This window comes from Apiospora hydei, assembly GCF_038363865.1.
Source record: "Apiospora hydei strain CBS 114990 chromosome Unknown utg000003l_segment0_segment0, whole genome shotgun sequence".
Taxonomy (NCBI): domain Eukaryota; kingdom Fungi; phylum Ascomycota; class Sordariomycetes; order Amphisphaeriales; family Apiosporaceae; genus Apiospora; species Apiospora hydei.
In genome coordinates, this window is record NW_027117362.1 from 606,751 (window position 1) to 628,474 (window position 21,724).

A 21,724-nucleotide genomic window follows, 5' to 3' on the forward strand; every position below is an offset into this window, starting at 1 on the left:
GCCGCTGGCCTCGTTTTAGGAGTAATTGAACAAGTTCTCCCTCTTTCTGACAGGTATATCAGAAGAGCAGCCTTTGAATCTGCACTACATGGCGGCGGAGCAAAACGGAGGTACCTTCCAACAGAATTCCTGAATATCTACGACCTATCTCTCGAGAACGGACTCGAAAATGGAGAAAGTAACACACCCGGTCTTGTCTTGAAATGGTCCCTGCCTGCGTCTCCAGAATCCGTGGAGATGTTTAGTGGGTCATTAGATACCAACGGCATTCGCATATGCATCGGACAGGATATCGACCTTTATCATAACATGATCAGAGCCCCGGGAGGAATCAAAGAACATACACACGTCGAGGTACGTATACGTTGCATCCAATCGAGAAAGGCGAAGTATTTCCACCTTGACAGTATCCGACTACAATATTAGTTCTTGATATTGAAGATACCATGACGATCTACTAAACCCTCTTTAGGGTACTATGAAACCCCAGCTAATCCGCGTTTTAGTTGATCCCGGAGAGACGGCTAGAGACGCTGGTAACCCTGAGACCATAAGCAGGCTACAAAGTGTTCGGTATTAGCAAGACCCCCCAAAACAACATGCAAGTGTTTCGGGGCGAGGATACTGCGCTCTCAGCGACCAGTGGCTGAGTGATGTACCAGGAGTATGGTGGGAAAGTACGTCTTTCCTCAGTGATGTTTACTTTCCCAACATTCGTTTACCTCGGACAAGAAATCGGACCCACGAATGGGAACTGTTTGGAAAGTTCTCCAAAATAGAAGGCTCTCGAGCGCTTGGAAAGGTCCTAATACAGTCATTTAGACGAGTCTGGATAACAAAGGCCACCGACTATGGTGGGCTGATCAGTGAGTATTGGGACAACTGAGACACCTGGGACAAATCTGAGGCAGCAACAAAGACTGATGATAGGATAGTGGTAGTGTTTTGTTCATCACTACAAGACTTGGACACAGAAAAATACCTGCACGAAGATTCGTCTCGCGCCGTGCTTGCTTCGTTAAGATACTATACAAGCGCGTTATCGGACCTTCACAGCAGATACCAATGCATACTAACGGATACAAACCTGCCCATTGCAGAGAAGCGGAAGATGCTGTTATTGTGGCATTCCCAAGCTCAGATACGTGCATGGAACCTGTCGATTGGTACGTTACGAAGAATATACACGGATACTCGCACACCGCTTCTCGACTCGCGCAAATTCGCAATGAGATCTCATCTCATGGACGAGATTACCAACGACGCATACATCTACAAAGAACTCTTCTCCAGTGTCAAGGAGTTTACTATCACGGTAGAATCACTATTACAATCCATCCGCCCCTACTACGATGATAGACATGGCGACAAGATATCGGAGGATCGGAGACGAGAGCAGCTAGTACGGGAGCGTCTAGTCAAAAAGATCATCGCCGAGACACAAGGCTCGTGTTCCAGCCTTAATCATCAGGTGGATCAGATAACAAGGGACCTCGAGCATCATCTCAAGTTCCTTGAATTGAGGCGTGGTGTCCAGGAATCAACCAGCCTATGGGTCATATCTATCCTGGCCAGTGTTTTCCTGCCGTTGAGTCTAGCTTCTAGCATGCAGACACGATTCGTCGACCTTGGCACACTTCTCTATGACTTTTGCGGCGTTGTTGTCTTGCTTATGACACTAGTGGGTGTCCTGATAGCGCTGGTCCGGGGTTCACTTTGGGTGCAAGAAAGACTCGCCGACTTCAACCCTTCTCCCAACCTGAAGACAGCAATGGCTATGATCTTTTCTTTGTTCATCTTTGCCACGTGGGGATTGGTGCTTTCTTCCTTTGTTGTTGGCATGGTACACGATACTGGGCTAGGTGGTCGGATGCTTGGTTTCGGGATGGCCGGTTTAACTAGAACGACATTCATCGCAGCAGTAATCATTGGGGCGGGCTACAAGTGCTTTACGACCTTCTGTTGGCCTGCGCTGGTATGAGTCGAAAAGCAAAATAACGAGGAGGGAAAAAAAGTCACGTAAGCGACCACCTAGCACGAGGTATCAATCTGAGCTATACTCTCATCCATTAAGCAATAAGATAGTATCTTGACCCGGGCCGGTTCGAGCGGTCTGTGGGTTTGCTTGCACACGCCATTCAGCGGTCATCATGTGGCCTGTCTACAATGGCTTTAGGATGTTTGGCCTTTTATAGACTTTAAAACACACAACTCCAGGTAGCTTATATTCCTATCAGGTTCTGTCGCACATAAAAAGTTGTTGTTATGGCCTGGTCACAAAGTGTGCCTCTGGATATTACGGGAGATGAAAGATACAGTGCCGTGGTTTGCTTGAAAACGGATCAATGAAAAGGAGACGTACAGTGACGTATTTCTGGGGCTGCAAGAGTCAGGACAGCGCAGACGGTGGCCTAAGCACACCCGGCAAAAACAACGCGCTGCGACGTGATCCGCGCTCGTGTAATTGCAGCAATTGATTGGCGGTGAGTGGACATTCGGTCAGAGAGAAGTGGTCCGATGCGAAACGGCCTGGAGAAAAGGCGAGAGAGAAAAAGGAGATGACGCTGAAAACAGCGAGGTTCGTTGGTGGCTTTCTAGGCTTTCTAGGCTTTCCGGGCCTGCCGTGCGACCCAGCCTGGCGGATTTGGGGCTTGCAGAATGGAGAGTGGGCTGGACTTGGCCTGGTACTAGGTACTACTAGGTACTCGGGCTCTTCCGAGGTGATCCGAGCAACTCCCAAAACATCTCCAGTTGGGCAGATGCTCGCCCTTTGGCCGGGCAATCATGTGCAGATCGCGTGCCGGCTTAGTAAGTTGGTGCGGTTAATGCTCGGTTGTGGCTGAGACACCGGCCACATCTTTATCGAGCTGTATTTATGGCCAGGAAACCAGCTCGCCCAGGCGGGGGTAAGCGTAAACCGACTTCCCAATATCAAAACAACAAAAAAAGTAAACGCGACCGCCTGCACTTCCGCCAAACCGCCTGCCCTTCCCGTAAACCTACCTAACCTAACCCCTGTCACATGAGCCCATCGTCATAGGTGTAGCCAGCACCCCCCACCCCCACATTCAATCTCCCTCTCGTCCAGGCCAGCCCAATCCAGCCCAGTCCAGCCAAACCCAGCAGAGCAAGTTTGCCATGCATTTCTCTAGGACCCCCGAATCGAAGCAGCAGCACCCGGCCGAGAGCAAAGGCGCCGCGGCTAGCAGCGGCTGGGACCGCACCAGCAGGGATTCCGCCTCGCTAAGGGGCGACGCCGCCTCCATCCGCGGCGAGTCCTTCCGCCCCCGGTCCAAGGCCGGCACCAACTACTTTGGCGACAGCCTCGGCGACCTCGGCGGCATCGCTTCCGGCATCGCCTGGGACATCCCCCATCTCGACCTCGATGTGCGCAACATGCGCATGTCCGGCGTCAACCAGAGCAGCGGTCCTCCCAGCCGCGCCGCACCCGCGCCGCCCGGCAGCAGCCTTCTCTCAGCTGTGCAGTCGGCAGGGGCGGAGGCCAGGATGACGAGATTGACCAAATGCGTCGCCGTCTCAAGACCAAGACGGGCGGCGACTACAAGGACCTTGTGCTCTGCCGCATGGTGCCCCGCGACCCGCAGGACGAGCAGCAGACGCGGGTCACCCACGCCCAGCTCGAGGACATGGTCGGAGACGCCCGTCTCGAAGTGTGCCAGGATGCAAGGTCCGGGGCCATCAAGTTCTGGATGGCTTTCCTGTCCGAGTCGCAGTACATCCAGGTGAAGCTGATGCCCAATGTGAGTACTTACCCGAACCGAGCCTGACCCGAACGAGTCACGTGATTGCCACAGAAAAACAGCGCATGCTAACAGGTATCATCAGTTCTCACAACATTCTCTTCTCACAACCACAAGCTTAAGCGATCTATGAACATTTAATCAAGGCTTCAGGGACTATCTATGGGAATCAAATTGCATGTATTACTGGAAGGAAAAGGCCGCTCACAATGCGGCTACCAAACGGCTCGGGCCTGTGGTTAGCCAGGTTGGAAAGCTATGCACGGTCGCCACTAGAAGATCAAATGAATCAAATGAAACCGCAAGCAGCCCGAAGTGGTTGGTTGGTGAACTGCAGTATGGTCACATGTCAGAAGAATTGGCCTTCAGGTTGCGCTTTCGAATCGGACTACCTGAGCTGGGAGACGCGACCATCTATCGACCTCGCATGTGCCGCATTATACCGACAACGAGTCTGCCTTCATCTCCGCTATTATGCCTGAGCCTTGATCAGCCCCCCTTTCAACCCAATCTCCCGCTTGTGCAGGAACCGAATCGCAAACGCCGTGGCGATCAACAGCACCGCCAACCCCAGCGTAGTCGAGTAGCCCTTGGGGTACTGCGGGGCCTCGACCTGCTGCCAGATGAGGAGCGGGAGCCAGGCCTGGAAGACGTACGCCATCATGTTCATGCTGCCCGTGACGATGGCGCGCTTCTCCGTGTCGTCGTTGCAGATCTCGTGGGCCCAGGCGAATGCGAGCCCGCTGATGCCGCCCCCGAAGCCGCAGAGCAGGAAACAGGCCCACTTGAAGCTGTCGGGGATAGCCCAGGCCGTCAGCCCGCCGTATGCGACGAGCTTGACGAGGCCCGAGAACACGATTGGCGGCCACCGGGCACCTTTGAAGATGGTGTCCGAGGTCCAGGCGTAGATGAGCGTCGTGACGATGGAGATGACCTCGGTCAGGGTCGGGTACAGGTTCACCTCGCGGACACCGTAGTTTTCGCTCTTCAACCAGAGTTGAAACGCGGGCTGCGAGTTGCCGCCGTTGCCGTTGTTGAAGACGATGTAGAGCAGCACCAGCATGTAGATGTGCCACGTCGAAAAGATGCCGGTGATCTTCTTCCAGGTGAAGGGCTGTCGCGTCGCCCGGCCTTCGAGCTCCATGCGTTTTTTGGCGAGGGAGATCTCGTCGGGCGTGAAGTACCATGCTGTCGTGATCTCGGGGATGTCAGGCAGGAAGAAGAAGCCGGCTAGGGCGATGGGGAGGGAGACGACGGTGTTGGTGATGAAGAGCCATTGCCAGCCGTGCCAGCCGTGGACGCCGTTGAGGCCGTGCGAGGCCGCCACTGGGAGAAAAAGGAATTAGCACTTTGTTCGCTACATTGGTGACTTATGACAATGACGGTGTCTTACTCAAGTAGCCTGAGACCATGGAACCCACGTTACCCATGGCGTGGAAGAGACATGACCTCTTGGCGAGTTCATCTTTACGGTACCTAGCGACTCACGGCGTCAGCGTTACTCTTTCCAGGATTAAACTTGATAAAATCGCGGGAGTAAGATTGTGTAAGGACCGAAAGTCACTCACCATGACCCGATGATGTACTGCATACCCGGATAGAACGTGCTCTCCGCAAGACCAATGAAAAACCGGAGGACGTAGATCTGGGTCGGGGTGTTGCATTTTATCAACAAGATGGTCAGGACGGACCATGTCACCTTTATGAAATGTTAGTCCGGGTCTATGGAAGACGGCCGTTGGCTGGGGGATGTAACTGACCTCGCAGAATGGAATCCAGTAACGTGGGCGGACCCGGGTCAGCATCAAGTTGCTTTGATCGGTCAGCGCGCTGCTAGAACCCCTAACCGTAGGTGATGCCCTCTACTCACCTCGGTAGCTCGCCAATAACATAACCCACTGTCCAGCATGTCTGCATGTAGTTGAGTTCGTTTCCGTATAGTCGCAGATCCTCCTTCATGCCCGACACAAATGCATTATTGATATTGACCTGGATCCGATGTTAGCTGGCGGCTGATACCTTTCTGGGTGGGCGAGTCCTAAGGAAACTCACCTGGTCGAGATATTTGATGAAGTACCCGAGCGAGGCCAAGGTCATGAGAGCAAGGTCCAGTTTGAACAGAAACCGCCGCTCCTCCGGTGACTTGTCAAACGTGTCCCAGACGTATGACTTCCATGATCGTTTGGGCTGTTGCTGCACGTCCACTGGTGGCGACATGCCGCTGACGCCCCTTTCCGAGACGCTCGGAGAAGTGGTGTTGGTTTGTGGCGCCTTCTCAGGCTCCCGGTCATTTAGTACAGCCATTTTAGTTGGTCTCGACCCCTGTTCCAGTAACGAGTTGGCGGGTAGGGCTCTTTGTCAAGCCGGATGTTTTGAAGGGATGTACCCGGGTGCTATCTGATAGTTTCAAGTAGGTCTGTGGAAACTTGCTTTATATCTACGCCTGTATATAGACTAAACATTAGAGACCAGGTATCGACAAGCGTGCATATGGCAGCATGGGTAGGCCACCAGTACCAAGCGACGGTCCCAAGAATTCTGTCCCCGCTGGCCAAGTGATAAGGAGCCTTCGTGGCTTGATGTCTCCAGAACGCTGGGTATTCTACACGCAAAGCATCTCCCCGCAAGTTTCTTATGTGTAATTCCAGACCCGTCCATTGCGGAGTAATTATGGAAAGTGAGGGGCATTGAAGGCAGTTTCCAACGGGTTGCTGTTATCTATGGCGACAATTACACAGTACGCAGGTGTGACATGGCGCCTCTGCGGGTGTTTGGACTGGGCAGTTGTTACGACATCATGCACATCATTGCGTGACAGCCTCGTCGCGGCAGATTATCTCAACACGGCATTTCTAAGGTCGGATTTAGGTGGCCAGGGGCGGGACACCGTGAGGTGTGGATGTCGCCATTCTTGGCGGGGATTGCTCATCCGACCCCCTGAACCAAAACCCGGGACCCCGCGTTTGGGACGTGCATGCGTATAATACCCCGATGACTGAACCTAACTAAATCCAATGAGTAAATGGGCAAAGGTATTGTCGATTCATGTTTTCTACGTCCCTGCGTGGAGAAAGGAACAAACGGTCTCTTGATGTGACGGGCCACTTATGCTCTCCATTGCCCGTGACCTCGGGGTATTTGGCCATCGCTTTTTCCACGTAGAGCACCTCGGTCATGACTGAAAGTAGACAAGACACGGACTGCGCTGCACAAGACGCAACACATGGTCAAAGTAATTAGATGTCACACGCAGATCCAACAGTCACTCTGCAAAACCAACTGGCATGCAGCATTGGCCCAACAGGGGCCAGCATTCCGGAAGGGCTACGGCGCCTAAGGGTAGAAAATAAAAGAAGGAAGGACCTTAAGGCCCTCTACGATGTGTATATAAACCTCACACTCGACCTCACTTTGAGTGAAAAAGGAACCAGAGACTCTAGAAGTGCCATAGTCAAATATTAGCTGAATCAGACCCAAGCCCTTCAAGCCCTTGTCACATTAGATTTTCGAACTCTTAGTCCGTATCAATCTTTCAGTGTTACTATTCTCGCATAGAAAGCTGCTCCGTTGGGTATTCTATGGGGCAGGGTCGTACCTTGATCGCCAAATGTGCTAATACAACGCAGTATTAATGTCATGCCATGATTACTCTGTCTCTGTATACTCCGATGTCATCGAAGCCATCCCAATCCTCCACTATCAACCGCCGATGAACTATATCAACTGTCGCTCTTCTGACAGGCTCTCGGCGGTTACGCTTGTTTAAAACGACATGATGACGACAAGGCAACGGTTTGACGACTGGTACTCTTTGTTCGATGTCAACCGGGCAAGCGGTGTGCGGTGTAGTGATTTTGGCTTTTAGTCACAGCCTCTTTGTTGATGCGACACCTCGCATCCGAAATAGCGTTAGTTGCAGATATATCCTTTGTATCGGACATGGGCTGTTGTTATACTTGTACTCTTCTTTCACAACTGCTTGAGGTCACATATCAATCCCAAATACTCTCTTCTTGGAGTTCATCGGTGGAAAGCATAAACGGATTACGGCCAAAATGGCAGAACAATTAGACAGGTCCGAATCTACGCAAGAGACACCTGGCGTGACAGGTGGCTCAAATGCAACCGGATCTGCAAAAAAAATCAGCAACTGGATCCGACGCAATCCCAACTGTCCCGCACTTTACCGATTTGCCGTATCCAAGATACAGGGTTGGATATGACGATTATTTGTACGACGAAGAGAAACACGAGCATTGGGAGGAGTACGCGCCAGGCGGCTTTGCCCCTTTTGATCTATCGCTGAGCTCCCGGAGACCCGTTTTCATCAACGATCGGTTCGAGGTCATCTACAAGCTTGGGCATGGCGGGTTCGGAATGGTATGGCTTTGCTACGAAACCGCGGTTAAGAAATGGCGAGCCGTCAAAGTGGGCAGAGCCGAGCATCCGGAAGAGGAACTTGGCGAGATCCTACTCGAATCGATCATGGAGAAGAACTCTATCGGTACGGCTGAAGCGTTGGAGAACCACGTATTGTTACCCCTGGAGACGTTCTGGATCGACTCCGTCAATGGGAAACACCTCTGCACCGTGCTCCCCCTACTCGGTCCACGGTTGTCCGACTGGCTGCAATGGATCCAAAGAGCCAACCCTGAGCGAGTCAAGAGCATAGGCACTCAGCTGGTCAAGGGGATGGGTTTCCTGCACAAGAACGGAATCTGCCACGGCGATTTCCGACCTCAGAATATCCTCATGCAGCTCCAAGACGGAGCCCTAGACAATGTCAGCGTACACGAGATGCGTCTGGAAATCTTGGGAAGGCCAAGCATGACCACAATTCGCTTGCGCAATGGCGAGAGGAGTCCGTTCAGCCCGAAGTATTCATACTCCAAAGTTGACTGGACAACGATGGCTCGATTCGTCTCTGACCAGATTGCGATTGTCGACTTTGGCGAGGCGTATCCCTCGACGAACCACAAGAAGGAGCACTTCGGGATTCCGGGGACTACGGAGCACCCGAGGTCTTGCTCGGCGGTGTCGACAAAGGGGTTGGGACCGACATCTACGCCCTTGGCCAGACCCTCCTGGACTTTCGAAGACGGTGTGGTTATATATGGGACAACGATGGATTCGAATTAACGGAAAGAAATATGGGTCCATGTCCCCCGCCATTCCGCGAGCTCGTTCAGAAGGAGTATGGCAGCGACACGGAATCTGTCGGTGATTCCGCCGAACAGAAGGAGACCCAAGAAGACACAGCCAAGTTACAAAAGTACATCCTCTTTGACCCAGAGAGTCGATTTGCGCCCTCGTCTATTGAAGATAAACTTGATAGATGTGGTCTGAGTGCGGAAGAGATTGTGTCGTTTTGCGACCTGCTGCACAAGATGTTCCAGTGGCAACCAGAGATTAGATGGACGACTGATCGAATATTGACCCACAGGTGGTTCTCGGAGGAGCATGAACCTGCCAAGGATTGTGAAGACTTCGGGCAGAGCTCCTACGCAGGCCTCATTTCTCCGATTCAGACCTCGAGCAGCAGCGACACGACTGAAGTCACGGAGGAGCCAGTGGAAGCCAATACCGAGACTGTCGGCAATGATTCCTCGATTGGAGAAGAAGGGGAGGGGCCGGGTTCGGATCCTCATGGGAGCTTGGGGACCTCATATCAGGCACGCATATGGCCTTGTCTACAGTGGTCGACACTAGTATTCTACCTGGCTGGTGTGATTTCGGTGATTGTGTACTTCGCTGCACATGCCTTGGCTGTTCATCCAGACTTTCACGAACCTAGACAAGTGTCTAGAGGCCCGGAGTCTATAGCACTGCTTAGGGCGGTGGTTCAGTACGTCATTGTGATACTTGTTCTACAATGATAATACACTCGGGTAATACACTGGGATATGATTGCACCAGCCCACAGGAGGCAGAGATAACAATTCCAATATTATTATAGTATAATCTTCCGTTTAATAATGCATAGGTATAAATAAAGCTACTCGTATAGGGTGTATCACGGATTGTGGATCTAGTAATTGTGTGTTTATCGATTTACTGATGCAGTAAGACTCCTGCTAAACAACTACAATGAATGTCATAAATTTGATAGCGAATGGATCATCCTTTCAGTCGCTGTTTCCGTAAATAAAGGCCGAGACAAAGTAGTAGCTATCTTGTTCAACTATGGGAGTTTGTGACGTGACATCGGGCTTCGCGGTTTCATTGTCTTCATCTCACCAGAACACGGCAGTTGAAACTCAAGACTCGATTTCTTTGTTGGTTGTTAAACAGTTGTAGGAGCCCCATATTGCGTCCATGTTTTTACGAAATAAGAACAGCGTATTCCAAAACTATATGAGCAATCTACCTTGGCCAGCATGGCATCTACTCCTACAGACTCACTAACCATGGCCGATGGCACTGAGCAAGAGAAGCTATACGACCTGGAATTTGCCCGTGGGCGAGAATCCAAGTACGAATATGTGGAGAAATTTCGACCTGGGGGCATTGCCCCGTCGACCTCTCGGCTCCCGAGAATCCTGTTTTCATCCAAGACCGATACCAAGTGATGTACAGGGCAGATCATGGAAACGTATCTATGACCTGGCTGTGCTATGACAGCCACGAAAAGAAGTGGAGGTACTTGGAAATCCATGCAGCGTCCGAATCGTCCGGGGATTCAAGCGAGCAGGTGATCCGGAACACCCTCATCTCGCAGGGCGTCGATGGCGAGACGGCCCGCCAACACGGCATCGCACTACCCTACGAGACGTTCTATATCGAGTCCCCCAATGGGAGGCATCTCTGCTCCGTAATTCCGTTCTACGGCCCCATCTTCCCATGGGGGAGATACACGGATCAGACGGACGGGGATCGGGTGCATCAATTATGTCACTCCGTGACACGCGCCATCAGCTACTTACACGAGCACGGCATCTGTCATGGCAACATCCGACCCTATAACTTACGACTCTTCTTCAAGGAGGGGGTTATGGACAAGTATACTCCTGATACGATATCCAACCTATTGAGTGATTGTGCGAAGTGGGGTGCAGACCTAGAGAGGATTGATGGGCAGCCGACGCCCCACGCGCCGAAGCGGGTATACAGCGGTCTTGACTGGTGGGACTTTGGGACGGATGAAGAGCTGATGGAAATGCTAAGCACCGACGTCGCCATCCGGGATACCGGCTCGGCCTATCTCGCCACGGACGAGCGGCCCCTCTGCCTGGACGCCCCGGAAGAATATCGACCGCCGGAGGCCGTTATGGGCATGAAAATGGGCACCAAGTCGGATATCTGGGCGTTGGCGGCGACCATCACGGAGGTGGCCAATGGCATTGGAATGTTTGACGTCGAGCCGGGCAACAAGGTCGAGGCCCTCATGACGATCGAAGAGCTCCTTGGCCCGGTGCCAGAGAAATACCGCGAGGCCGCGAGGGAGACAGTGCTCAAATACAAGTTGGAGGACTGGGAGAAGAACGGCAAGGCTAAACGGCTGCCCAAGCCAGAAATACCCGAGGCGGAGTCAGGGGCGGGACCGAAGCCGATCCGTTCCGTGTCGCACATGGTAAAATCGGGAGAGAAAGAGTTGGAAAAGCGCATGAAGGATGGCAGCTACCAGGATAAAATCGGACACCTACTCAATGAGCCGCAGATCCTCAAAGGAGGGGGGATCATCAGCGGTTCTGCGGAGCCTGGTATCTGGCTTCGGAAGAGGTCTCGTGCCTCGGGGATCTCTTGCGCGAGATGTTGAAATGGGACCCGGATGAGAGATGGGACGCGAAGAAGGTTCTGGGACACGAGTGGTTTGCTAACCGGTACACGCCCCGCTTGAAACCCAATAGCAACTACATCCCACTCGAGAAGGAAAAGGTCAAGCGGGGGAAGGGGAAGAAGCCAGGGGCTCCTGAGAAGACCATCGTCGAAGAGAAGCCTGAGAAGACCGACGCCAAGGAACTGCCTTGCTGTGCATTTTCGTCTCCACAGAAGAGGACGAACGGCATGGTCCTGCAGACTCCGGTCAGAAACCTCAAGTACGCCGCTCTGCCTTTGATGCTGTGTTGCATAGGGGCTTTTGGCATCGCGTGTCTTCTCGGGGCACTCGACATGGGTTGGGCCGAATCACCCATAGGATCAGCGGATGCCGACGGGATAGAACTCTTTATGATTATCCTGTGATGTGGCGGAGTAATACGGTAGAATTTTAAATAGGAACTACGATGTTTTTACTCAAATTTGTGAGGTAGATGTGACCCTCCATCCCATTTTGTGAGGCTTGGCTATCCATCATTGTGAAATGGGTACAGGTTAACATATGTACATAAGATTCCAGGATGTGTCCCCAAAACTCCACATGATAAATCGTGGCCGTGATGGAATGGTAAGCATCGGCGCACTGCTTTCCTCCGAGGCCCCGACCACGACCTCCCGGCATAACACTCTCTCCTCCGGATGAGAAACGCCGGAAGGAGACTCATGCATGCCTATGGGACGTCATGTTGTAGTGCATAGGGCCCTTGACTCAATCCACGCCCAGAAATTCCCACACGGGTCTGCGGCTATGGATGCCAAGTTCTTGGCCCTGCATGCCGTTGGAGGTAAGAGATGGTACGTTCGTCCGGCTACTCCAAGCTTATCTTCTCACGCCTTGTAATCATACGCCTTGACTAAAGGAACCCCCTGTTCTTTGATATGTACCTCCTCTGTCCGGATACCCATTTAAACAAGTGAGGTAGTGTCTCGTTGACTTCTATCGCAAGGTTCGCCCTTTTCTCCCAAGCGCAACGACCTATTCTCTACCACATCCTCGCATTCGTGTGCTATGTTCCTGTTGCTTTTAGGGGCTAAAGAATACACCCCTTTCTTCGAGCCTCCATTGTATCATTTCTACGAAGATCGTAACACACCCCTATACCAAAAATGGCGTTGACCTCGTCCCGGCCCAACCAAGTACCGTTACGTACTCTCGGTGCAGTGGCATTCCTGCTCATGGCCATATGGTGCTTTAGCACGTAAGTAGCCTCGACGTCCGTTCCGAGGCATCCCTCGACTCATCTGGAACATGTTTCCGGACTCAAACAAGCCGTTTGCTCCTCGGGGCAGGCTTACACGAGCTACGTTGATCAACAGGGGAATAGCATCCAAAGACGCAAGTTGCTAACGAACATTGGATACTACTGCAGTATGGACCCCGAAAGCATCGTCGCGTTCTCGCAGCCCGCCGCTGAGTCCGGCTTCATTGATTGGGATGGCGGTAAGCTCAAAATGCCTGACCGTTTCTACGGCGTCGAGGCCCTGGACCAGGCCTTTCGCGGTGCCATGGCATCCTTTGCACCTTCGACCTTGGGCTACGACAGCATTAGCTCCTGGCAGTTCTTCCAGTTCCTGGTTGATATGGGTCCCATATACACCATTTGGTTCTTGGAGTCCACCCGTGCCTTGAACTCGTGGACGCCCGCGTACTTGTAGGTCTCTTGTTCTCTGACAATGTATACCCCCTAAGCTGTTATCAGATGAGGATGGTGCACTGACTTAGTGGTGGTGATTCCCTTATGTCTAGGCCTACGATCTTTGCCCTCCTCGGCCAGGTAGTGGGTGTGGGCACGGTAGTGCCGTTATTTTACTTCCTGTGCATCGCGTTCGGACCGTCCCAAACGGATCTCGCCAGGGCCCCGCGAAGTCAATCGCGCTGCCAAAACAAGCTGCCCGTGGTCCCGCTGATCATACTATTCCACACCTCGGTCGTCTTCGCCATGTTCCTGGCACCAGATCTATCGGCGCGTCACTATTGGACTTGGGCCTGGCAACTCTCTCCTTTGTGGATTGGTCTCGGAAACGCGGCCGCTCACCAGGCTCTTGCACTATTGGGGTGGAAGGGTTCGTCGTCGGCAAAACAAATGTTAGGGGTGATGGGTCTGATATCAGCTGGGGTGTGGGCCTACACGCTTCTTTTCTCTCCTCATTCGTTATGGGCCCTGTTTGTTCCCCAGGCCGGCCCACAGGCTGGGTTGGTTCTACATATGCGGAAGGCGCTCCAGGCAGACGAGATAGGGGTGGTCATTGGCATTTTTCTATGGATGGCGCACTGTTTCACAGAGCTCCATGCCGGTGGTCTGATAGGGAATGAGTGGTTGTTTTACATCCTCCTTTGCCCAATTGCTGCTTTCTTCGTTGGTCCAGGGGCGGCTTTCGTACTGGGTTGGTATGTCAGGGAGAGCATTTTGGAAGCTGCGGGGAAGCCTTGATTTGTGTCGGTCCAGCAGAGGCGACGGCTTTTGCAGAGAGCAATGTCTGATGAGACAGCCCAGACTGGATTATTCAGTTGCTAATGAGATTTTACATCAATAACTATGGCAAACTCGTCGGTAATTTCGGTGTTTTATATGACTGTGGCAGCTACCAATGAATACATAAGTATCTAAATTGAGATACGGAGTCGTCGAAGGAAACTATGCGCTTGCACATGAGAACTGATGAAAATATCAGGAAGTCGCGCCTGGTATTTGGACCCACCAGTCGGTCCTGCTGGCACGCGAGGGATGGGTCCTAAGAATTGCTGATGCTTGGGAAATCTGATTTCTCTTCTTCTTTTTTTCTTTGGCTGCCCCCAGACGATCGAGTAAGTCACCCTATGCGGTTCAAGTTGACGGTTTTGGAATATATACCAACCATTGACCAGATCATATCCAATCTCTCAAATTTCGATTTTTTAGTTTTGAGCATCTTCACGCCGTCGTAAGTCACTTCAGCCTTTGGTGGCGTCGAAACTATGCCCCGACACGTACTGATCATATTTAGAAACACCAACACCAACACCAACAACAACAACAACAACCGCCACCACCACCACCATGGCGACCACGTAAGTCTTTGTAACACCCTTACCCCTGAATCTACGTCCACGCCATGAATTGACCAATCCCTATATAGACCCCCCACCATCACCATCACCACCACCACCGCCGCCGCCATGACCTCGTTCCTGGCCGAGCCCGTCTTCACCATGGGGGTGGCGGTCGAGGGGAGGAGGTGCCCAGCACCAACACCCGCGTGTTGGTTTTCCCTCCCGGCCGTCGCCCCGGCCGCCGATACAGCACCTCCGCGGTGGCATAGTGGAGGACGAACACTTCATGATCCGCACAATGGGGTGGTTTCGATGACAACGGTTTTTACAGGGCAAGGGCAATCATAGCGTTAATACTTACGTTAGTTTTATACATTTAATACTCGAGATGCGTGCCTCCTTCATGGGTGTATAATAGGTTAGACTCCTGACGCGGACTGTAACACTGAACAGTGGAATTGATACGAAGTGGAAATTCAGACGGCTGCTTACTTCTTTAGCGATATGCTGCGTCTTGTGATGTAGTCTTGCGCCCTCATATGGGCTCTCGCCCATACCATCCTAGAGTACCGTTTACGGGTGTATTTCAACACCACCGGACAGACATTCACCGGACAGACATTCACCAGACTGGGCGAGATGGAGGGGTTCAGTCGCCCTTACCCGTTACCTTTCCGATATCAAGATATCAAGCCCGGGGAATGGTCTTTGGTTCAATAGCAGCGAAAAAGTATGAGGAACTAGATGGTACACAGCCGATCGAGTATCGTTTCTATGACAAAAACGGAAAAGACCCAATACAGAATAAATCCGATCATTACATCAATTCCTCGACTTAAAGTAGCCCGTCCTTCAACTGAACCGGGAAGTGGTCCTTTCGCTGGTTGATCTGAATGCGACACCGCCTCTTGCGTAACTACCCCTTGTTAGTTTATACGTAGCTGTTTTGTATGTTCCAGATTGATTGGTCGCCAAATAACTCTCATTATTTATTATTTCTCTCACCGGAATAGGCAGGTTGCTTCAAAGCCGAATAAACTGAATCTTCCTATTAAACAGCTCGTCGGTTACTGCGGAGATATTGGACTAATAGGGAGTAACCACTGGACGATGAAGGGGTAAATAAAAACAATCACCTTCCGGCTAGAAGCCGCTTCATAAGCGGTAGCTAGTCCACCCCTCATAAACCCATCCGGGTAGATGTTCGGGCTAGAATGACCAAGAGATTTGACCTGGGGGCTTGGGGAGACTGAGAGATGATCTCTTTGGAGCTGTGTCCGTGAGTATGCTCCATGGGTCCCTCAGCCGAGCTTCCATGTACGGTCTCACTTGTAGGAAGACATATTGCCGCCCTCTGCTTGAAACGCGGCGGCTTTATTAGTCCGGTAAGTATATGCTTCGAGATCCATAACATGTACAAGGCCATGTGATAAAGAGCGAATGTTCCTTTCGAGATGGGACTTATTTCCGGACGAGCCATCGGATGCGGCTAGCCATATACAGATTAGGTTTTCAGCTGCTCCTAATTGGACTTTGCTTAGGGATAGAACCAGTTTCGGCCAGAGCTCATCCATACATCCAGCTAGCTATGTCTATCTAGTAAAGGGATAGCCATTCATCATGGATGTTTATGCAGTTTAGTACCGCAACACTACCTGATATGCTGAACCCGTTTCGAATGTCTGCCCCGGCCAGAACGAGACGAAGAACTAAAAGGTAACCGCGTCAAGTCCAAGTTGTCGCCTTCCAAAGCATCAGGGGTGTTCTTGCCACGACGTGACAACCTCGTGGGGAGAGGTCGAGCCTGCCGCGCCCGGCCCACTGTCACAACGCAGTCGGAGTATCTGGTGGTGGGAAGTCCGCTGGGCAAAGAGGAGCCGTAACTTATCAGAGCCACCCGGATCACCGTCTTGGAACCTCGAGCCGATAGTTCGGAGAAGATCCGAAAAAACGCGGCGAACCAAAACTCGTTGGTCGGTCCGGCCAGACGTTGGCCTAAGACTTCGACGTCCAGGATGATGTAGAGGTACGTGATGCCGTGGAGCACAGAACCCAGGATTTTGATCCAGTCGTCCTCCGTTTGTGCACCTATATAGGACTTGAGACATGGGATCAAGGCTGCGTCGGTGTGGATGCCCTTGTTGACGGCGACGGCCTGGGAAATCAGGTACTTGATCAAGTCAACGGAAGACACCGCGTCTGCCGTCCCTCCTTCAGGGGCGATGCTTTTCAGAGCCCATATGACGGGAATCTTGTTGTCTCGAAGCATTGCGATAGATTCGACACAGAAGCCTTGGAGATGAAACTTCATCTTTCTCGTCCCGTGCACTGCAACAAGCGAGGATGTGTTGCTTTGGTTCCACCTCTGGACCTTGTCTTCCAACCAGAATGCCGGCCCTCGTGCAGACGGCCTAGTGCGACGTTTCTTAGACAAGAATAGAGACGCCTGGAAGGTATTGATGGGGTCGGGCATCTGGGCCACTTTGACGTGGTCCAGAAACTGCACTAACTGGACCTCTGACAACTGCTGTCGGACCTCTATTCTTGATCCCTCGTGGAGGATCCTCTCAGCAGCCATGGAAGCCCGTATCTCCAGAACGAGCTCTGTGAGACGTTCTAAGCTCATGTGTATGTTCTCCTGACCCAGTATCTGGCTTTTGATCTCAATATGCATATCCCGTTGCTCAATATGGCTGCTCACTACCGCCATGTCGGACATGTCGCGAGACAGTGACGATATAGAGGCCAAGATGTCATCGTAGCGCAACTCGGTAGGTCTCGTGACGGAGTGGACGACATGCATGAACTTGCTCTCTTGATACCATCCGAGGGCTCGGACGAGGAATCGGAGGATTTGGGCATATATCTTCGTGATTATCTGTCGCAAAGGGGGTATCGGATAGAGTCGGAGAGTCAATTCGGTTCGTGGGAGGAGGTCTGCGATTTGTATGAGACCCTCGGAGAGCCGGTGCATCACCTTCTGGTGGTTGACAACCCCCTGCTCCTCTTTGTTAGTCGATGTGATGAGGTGCTGGGTCAGTTCTTTTGGGGGTGACTGACCACGAAAAGGACCTTCAAGGCGCCCCATGCCAGCGCTGTGAACTCGGGGTGGTGCGATACGAAGACGTCGACGATCCCACTGTAGTGGTGGATCTTCTCTGATACGCCTACGAGGAGTGAGCGCAGCTTGGAGTCGCCCTTTTGCGATTCGTATCGAGTCCTGGCATCGGCAACAGATGCCAAAACTGCCTCCAGGTTGCCATGTCTTGTGTTGGAGATCCACTCGGACTTTGACTTGTCCTTGGACAGTTCCGCTGAGAAGGCTTCGAAGGCTTCTTTGTAGGCTTCATGGACAAAGTGTGTCCTACTCGAAGTCAGGTAATCGCTATCGGTTGAGTAGATGGGTTATCAGCCTTTGGAGGCGTGTGATCTTACCCCTCATTGCCATATCCTGACGCTTGCATGCTCTGCAACCGCTTCGGAATCACCTTACCCGGCTCAAACCCCAGAGACTCCGAGCAAGATGACATAGGGTCCTTCAATGACGTTGAACTTCCTTTGAATCAAATTTAATACACTTGATCACTCGGGCTTGGTAGGTTCATAACACTGAGAACAGCAAGAAGTGTGTTCCGAGTTCTCTTGGGGACCGACACTACCCCAACAGTCTGCCAAGTGGCAGCCTCATTCTCATTTGCAGCCGGCGTTTCAGGGTAGGATTTCCGCTCGTTTCCATGCTGACTGCATTCTAACCCGTATTATTGGTCTGAACCCCGCCTGATTGACATTGCAGGCAGCGACACGAAATCCCTTCTTTTTCAAGTCGACAAAGCCCGCGAAGCAATAGACCCTCATTTACGCACAGGAGACCGAATTAAACGTAAGTCAACATTCGCATTGGTTACGATCATTCGATGTCCTAATATTGCCTCTAAGGGCAATACCAACGGCCTAGCAAATACTAGAGGACGTTTTCTAAACACTCAATTTCGAATTACAAAGGCCTGCGTTCAGGTCCGAAATCGACCCGGTCTCCAGCCGCATCTTCTCAACACTATGGAGACTGCACAAGAAGCGGGCCAAGCCCGGATATCGGCTTCTGCTGCCAAGAAGCGGGCTTCGGGAACTGTCCAAAACACAATCTCGGAGGATAGAACACACGACAGTTTATATGAGACTACAAGTCTTAGCCTTGCCGCACTTGGCCGACCAGTCTCAGGACGCCCTGGCGTCCCCCCAGGTGGCCCTCCAACTGGCCGCCCAGGTGGTGTTCCCCCAGGTGTCAGAGCGAATATCCCCCCAATCCCAAATGTCGTTCCGGTTGGCCGCCCAGGCGGTGTTCCCCCAGGTGTAAGAGCCCAGCCGCCACCTAGTTCTACGCTGTTGGATTTCATGGCTGGTAAACCACCCGGTACCTCTCGCCGCAAAAAGAGTCGCCCTGGTTCAAGCCATATTCGCGTCACTGAGCCTTCCTATTTGTCCTACGATTCGCCGAACGGTAGAAATGGTCGGCCTTTCACTGATCAACCCATGGTGGCCCGTGAAACCAACCTACTTGAGCCAGAAGATTCAGAAGCAGGCAGCGTGTCACAGAAGACACAGACTACGTGTCAGACAGCAAGCGGAGAATTAAGGAGCTCAATCGCAGACTCGGCCACGTTGCCAGAAGAAGATTGCCCATCTGACGAAACTGTCCGTCTTCTGTCTAAATACTTAGGCATTCCAGACGAGTCGGGCGCCAATCTCGAGACGCTTCAGTCTTATGTCTCGTATCTTCAATCTAGTATTACTTCGGTCCCGGAAACTTCAAATCAACCGGAGGCACTCACCGTCTATCGTGTCTTCCTTGGCAAAGCCCACAAGGAAAGAATGTATCTCGACAAACCTCACTGGAGACAAGGCGCAAGGCGAAAAGAAAGGTTGCTACTAGGCGACTTGCCGATTACTGACCTTTCGGCATATCTTTCAAAACAGTTGGCTATATCGTTCATTATATTCCGAGACTATGATGTTCCTACAACAACCAACAGCCGATATGAGCAAGCTGCTGAACACACCTCAGAGTCCATCCAACCGGTGACAAAGTATCTTGTTGACGCCATTAAGATGTTTCTGGACCGCTTCGACCCGCAGAGCCATGTGAAGGACAGCCCGACGACCCATACGGTCGACAGTTCATCAGATTCATCGGACTCTGATGACAGCTCAGACGACTCGTATCGCACAATGGAGGACAACAACGAGCTGGAATCATGCAAGTTGACGGCGCCTTATGTTGCAATATATCATTCACGAGGAGAAGACATGGATACATTCATGCAGCTCCTGAATGATCAGCAACGTGTGCAGTTCCAGCTGATGCTCGATTTCGTTCTTTCTGAGTATGGGAGCGAGTACGCCGCTGTGGATGATTTGATCGCAAGAGGTAAAATCACCCATGGACTCATACAATACCTGTTCAAACCGGGCGATGTCATGGTGGAGGGAAAGGATCAGGATGCACAAGGTCATCTCTGCAGGTCTTGGCCACAAATACGAAAACGAATTCCGACATCCAATCGTCCTTGGGCGTTAATGCTCCTCAGGGGTGAAACCAGCCAAGACCTGCCTACCTCGATTAGCCTTGAAATCAAGGCAACACATTGGGAGTTTGATGGGTCGTTCACATCGACACACCAAACTTTGGAAATGAAGAAGATCGACTTCGACTATGATTCCGAAAGGGAAATCAACAGCCTCGCATTCCGCCCCTTAGACCATGTGGACAAAGCTACTACAGAAAGACTGCGGCAGAGGGGCCATTGGTTCTGGAAATGCCGGAGGCCATGTATGATCTCATACAAAGGAGACGGAGACCGAAACCTTCGAGGCGCCGCAGGGGGTCGGTACATGATCGACATGATGGCTTATCGCAAGCTGCATCCAAAGAACGTCGGCGTTCTGCGTGTCCCCTCTAACCTCAAGGATCTAAATCCAAATATGATGGAGCAGCCCAAACCACCTACTAATGACTCCATCTACCTAGTGCCACCAAATATGAAGGGTTTCAACCTGACGACCAAGAAATGGCTGGACCTGCAAGTCGACAACTTTAACGAGGTTGTGTGGAACACTGGCGCTTTCGAGACTTTAGTGCTCAATGTCAAAACAAAGCGGTTGATTCAAGCTCTTATCAGCGACCAGATTGAAGCCGAGAAGTCGACGGACCTCATCAGTGGTAAAGGCAACGGCTTGATCATGCTTCTGCACGGGGGCCCTGGGACTGGGAAGACTCTCACAGCCGAAAGTGTTGCCGAGATCGCCAAAAAGCCGCTATACCCCGTCACCTGCGGCGATATAGGAACCGAACCCCGAGCCGTTGAGGAGTATCTGGAGTCAGTCCTCTATCTGGGCAAGATCTGGGGGTGCGTGGTGCTGCTCGACGAAGCCGACGTCTTCCTCGAGCAGCGCAGCCTCGAGGACCTCCACCGCAACGCCCTCGTGTCCGTCTTCCTGCGGGTTCTGGAGTACTACGACGGGATCCTGGTATTGACCAGCAACCGCGTCGGGATCTTCGACGAGGCCTTCAAGTCGCGGATCCAGCTGGCCATCCACTACACCAGCCTGACGGTGCACCAGCGCACCAAGATCTGGGGCAACTTCCTCGTCCGGCTCAAGACCCTGAACGAGGAGGGGATCGACTTTGAGGACCTGGAGGACCACATCGAAGAGCTGGCCCAGCACAAGATGAATGGGCGCGAGATCCGTAACGTCATTACGACGGCACGGCAGTTTGCGCGGTGGGAACGGAAGCAGCAGAATGGAGGGGCGTTTCTCTTGAACTACAAAGTCATGGACGAGATTATCGAGACTTCGGGGAAGTTTGACAGGTACATCGAAAAGCTGAACGGTGGGATGACCCAGGACCAGTTGGCCGAAGACGAAGGGCTGCGATTAGCAAGCGGTGCATGATGAGGCGGATGAACTTTTCTTTTGTCCGAGCCACGATTTCCTAACTACTTGGTCATTAACGAATCTCCTTAACTTCCATTTTCCTAGAGTGAGGTCAGAACATCCTATGAGAAAACAACAGTGATCGGGTCGAAGTTATGTAACACACAGGTTGATCTATGATGAT

At 52.1% G+C, this 21,724-nt stretch overlaps 9 protein-coding genes across 9 annotated transcripts; 7 read left to right on the forward strand and 2 right to left on the reverse strand.

Annotated features, from left to right (window-relative positions):
* Nucleotides 1–1,228: 1,228 nt before the first annotated feature.
* On the forward strand, nucleotides 1,229–3,153 carry PG997_001981 (uncharacterized protein; the record flags this gene model as incomplete). The annotated part of the gene is made up of 4 exons (XM_066806296.1): nucleotides 1,229–1,843; nucleotides 2,471–2,578; nucleotides 2,702–2,808; nucleotide 3,153. Coding segments are annotated over 4 exons (831 nt in total).
* Nucleotides 3,139–3,788, forward strand: PG997_001982 (uncharacterized protein; the record flags this gene model as incomplete). Its single annotated transcript, XM_066806297.1, has 2 exons — nucleotides 3,139–3,427; nucleotides 3,487–3,788. 2 exons carry the CDS (start codon nucleotides 3,139–3,141, stop codon nucleotides 3,786–3,788), a joined length of 591 nt encoding a protein of 196 aa, XP_066673593.1.
* A 445-nt stretch (nucleotides 3,789–4,233) lies between these two features.
* Nucleotides 4,234–6,065, reverse strand: PG997_001983 (major facilitator superfamily transporter; the record flags this gene model as incomplete). The annotated part of the gene is made up of 6 exons (XM_066806298.1): nucleotides 4,234–5,087; nucleotides 5,155–5,237; nucleotides 5,330–5,460; nucleotides 5,522–5,573; nucleotides 5,632–5,750; nucleotides 5,814–6,065. The coding sequence occupies 6 exons, from the start codon at nucleotides 6,063–6,065 to the stop codon at nucleotides 4,234–4,236; spliced, it is 1,491 nt and encodes a 496-aa protein (XP_066673594.1).
* Nucleotides 6,066–7,880: 1,815 nt separating this feature from the next.
* On the forward strand, nucleotides 7,881–9,637 carry PG997_001984 (uncharacterized protein; the record flags this gene model as incomplete). Its single annotated transcript, XM_066806299.1, has 2 exons — nucleotides 7,881–8,622; nucleotides 8,694–9,637. The coding sequence occupies 2 exons, from the start codon at nucleotides 7,881–7,883 to the stop codon at nucleotides 9,635–9,637; spliced, it is 1,686 nt and encodes a 561-aa protein (XP_066673595.1).
* A 501-nt stretch (nucleotides 9,638–10,138) lies between these two features.
* Nucleotides 10,139–11,942, forward strand: PG997_001985 (uncharacterized protein; the record flags this gene model as incomplete). Its single annotated transcript, XM_066806300.1, has 3 exons — nucleotides 10,139–10,326; nucleotides 10,383–11,314; nucleotides 11,419–11,942. The coding sequence occupies 3 exons, from the start codon at nucleotides 10,139–10,141 to the stop codon at nucleotides 11,940–11,942; spliced, it is 1,644 nt and encodes a 547-aa protein (XP_066673596.1).
* A 741-nt stretch (nucleotides 11,943–12,683) lies between these two features.
* On the forward strand, nucleotides 12,684–14,008 carry PG997_001986 (uncharacterized protein; the record flags this gene model as incomplete). Its single annotated transcript, XM_066806301.1, has 3 exons — nucleotides 12,684–12,775; nucleotides 12,947–13,228; nucleotides 13,324–14,008. The coding sequence occupies 3 exons, from the start codon at nucleotides 12,684–12,686 to the stop codon at nucleotides 14,006–14,008; spliced, it is 1,059 nt and encodes a 352-aa protein (XP_066673597.1).
* A 606-nt stretch (nucleotides 14,009–14,614) lies between these two features.
* On the forward strand, nucleotides 14,615–14,955 carry PG997_001987 (uncharacterized protein; the record flags this gene model as incomplete). The annotated part of the gene is made up of 2 exons (XM_066806302.1): nucleotides 14,615–14,625; nucleotides 14,694–14,955. 2 exons carry the CDS (start codon nucleotides 14,615–14,617, stop codon nucleotides 14,953–14,955), a joined length of 273 nt encoding a protein of 90 aa, XP_066673598.1.
* A 1,303-nt stretch (nucleotides 14,956–16,258) lies between these two features.
* PG997_001988 (uncharacterized protein) lies at nucleotides 16,259–18,071 on the reverse strand (the record flags this gene model as incomplete). Its single annotated transcript, XM_066806303.1, has 3 exons — nucleotides 16,259–17,605; nucleotides 17,668–17,992; nucleotides 18,043–18,071. The coding sequence occupies 3 exons, from the start codon at nucleotides 18,069–18,071 to the stop codon at nucleotides 16,259–16,261; spliced, it is 1,701 nt and encodes a 566-aa protein (XP_066673599.1).
* A 592-nt stretch (nucleotides 18,072–18,663) lies between these two features.
* PG997_001989 (uncharacterized protein) lies at nucleotides 18,664–21,558 on the forward strand (the record flags this gene model as incomplete). Its single annotated transcript, XM_066806304.1, has 1 exon — nucleotides 18,664–21,558. One exon carries the CDS (start codon nucleotides 18,664–18,666, stop codon nucleotides 21,556–21,558), a length of 2,895 nt encoding a protein of 964 aa, XP_066673600.1.
* Between the last annotated feature and the right edge of the window lie 166 nt (nucleotides 21,559–21,724).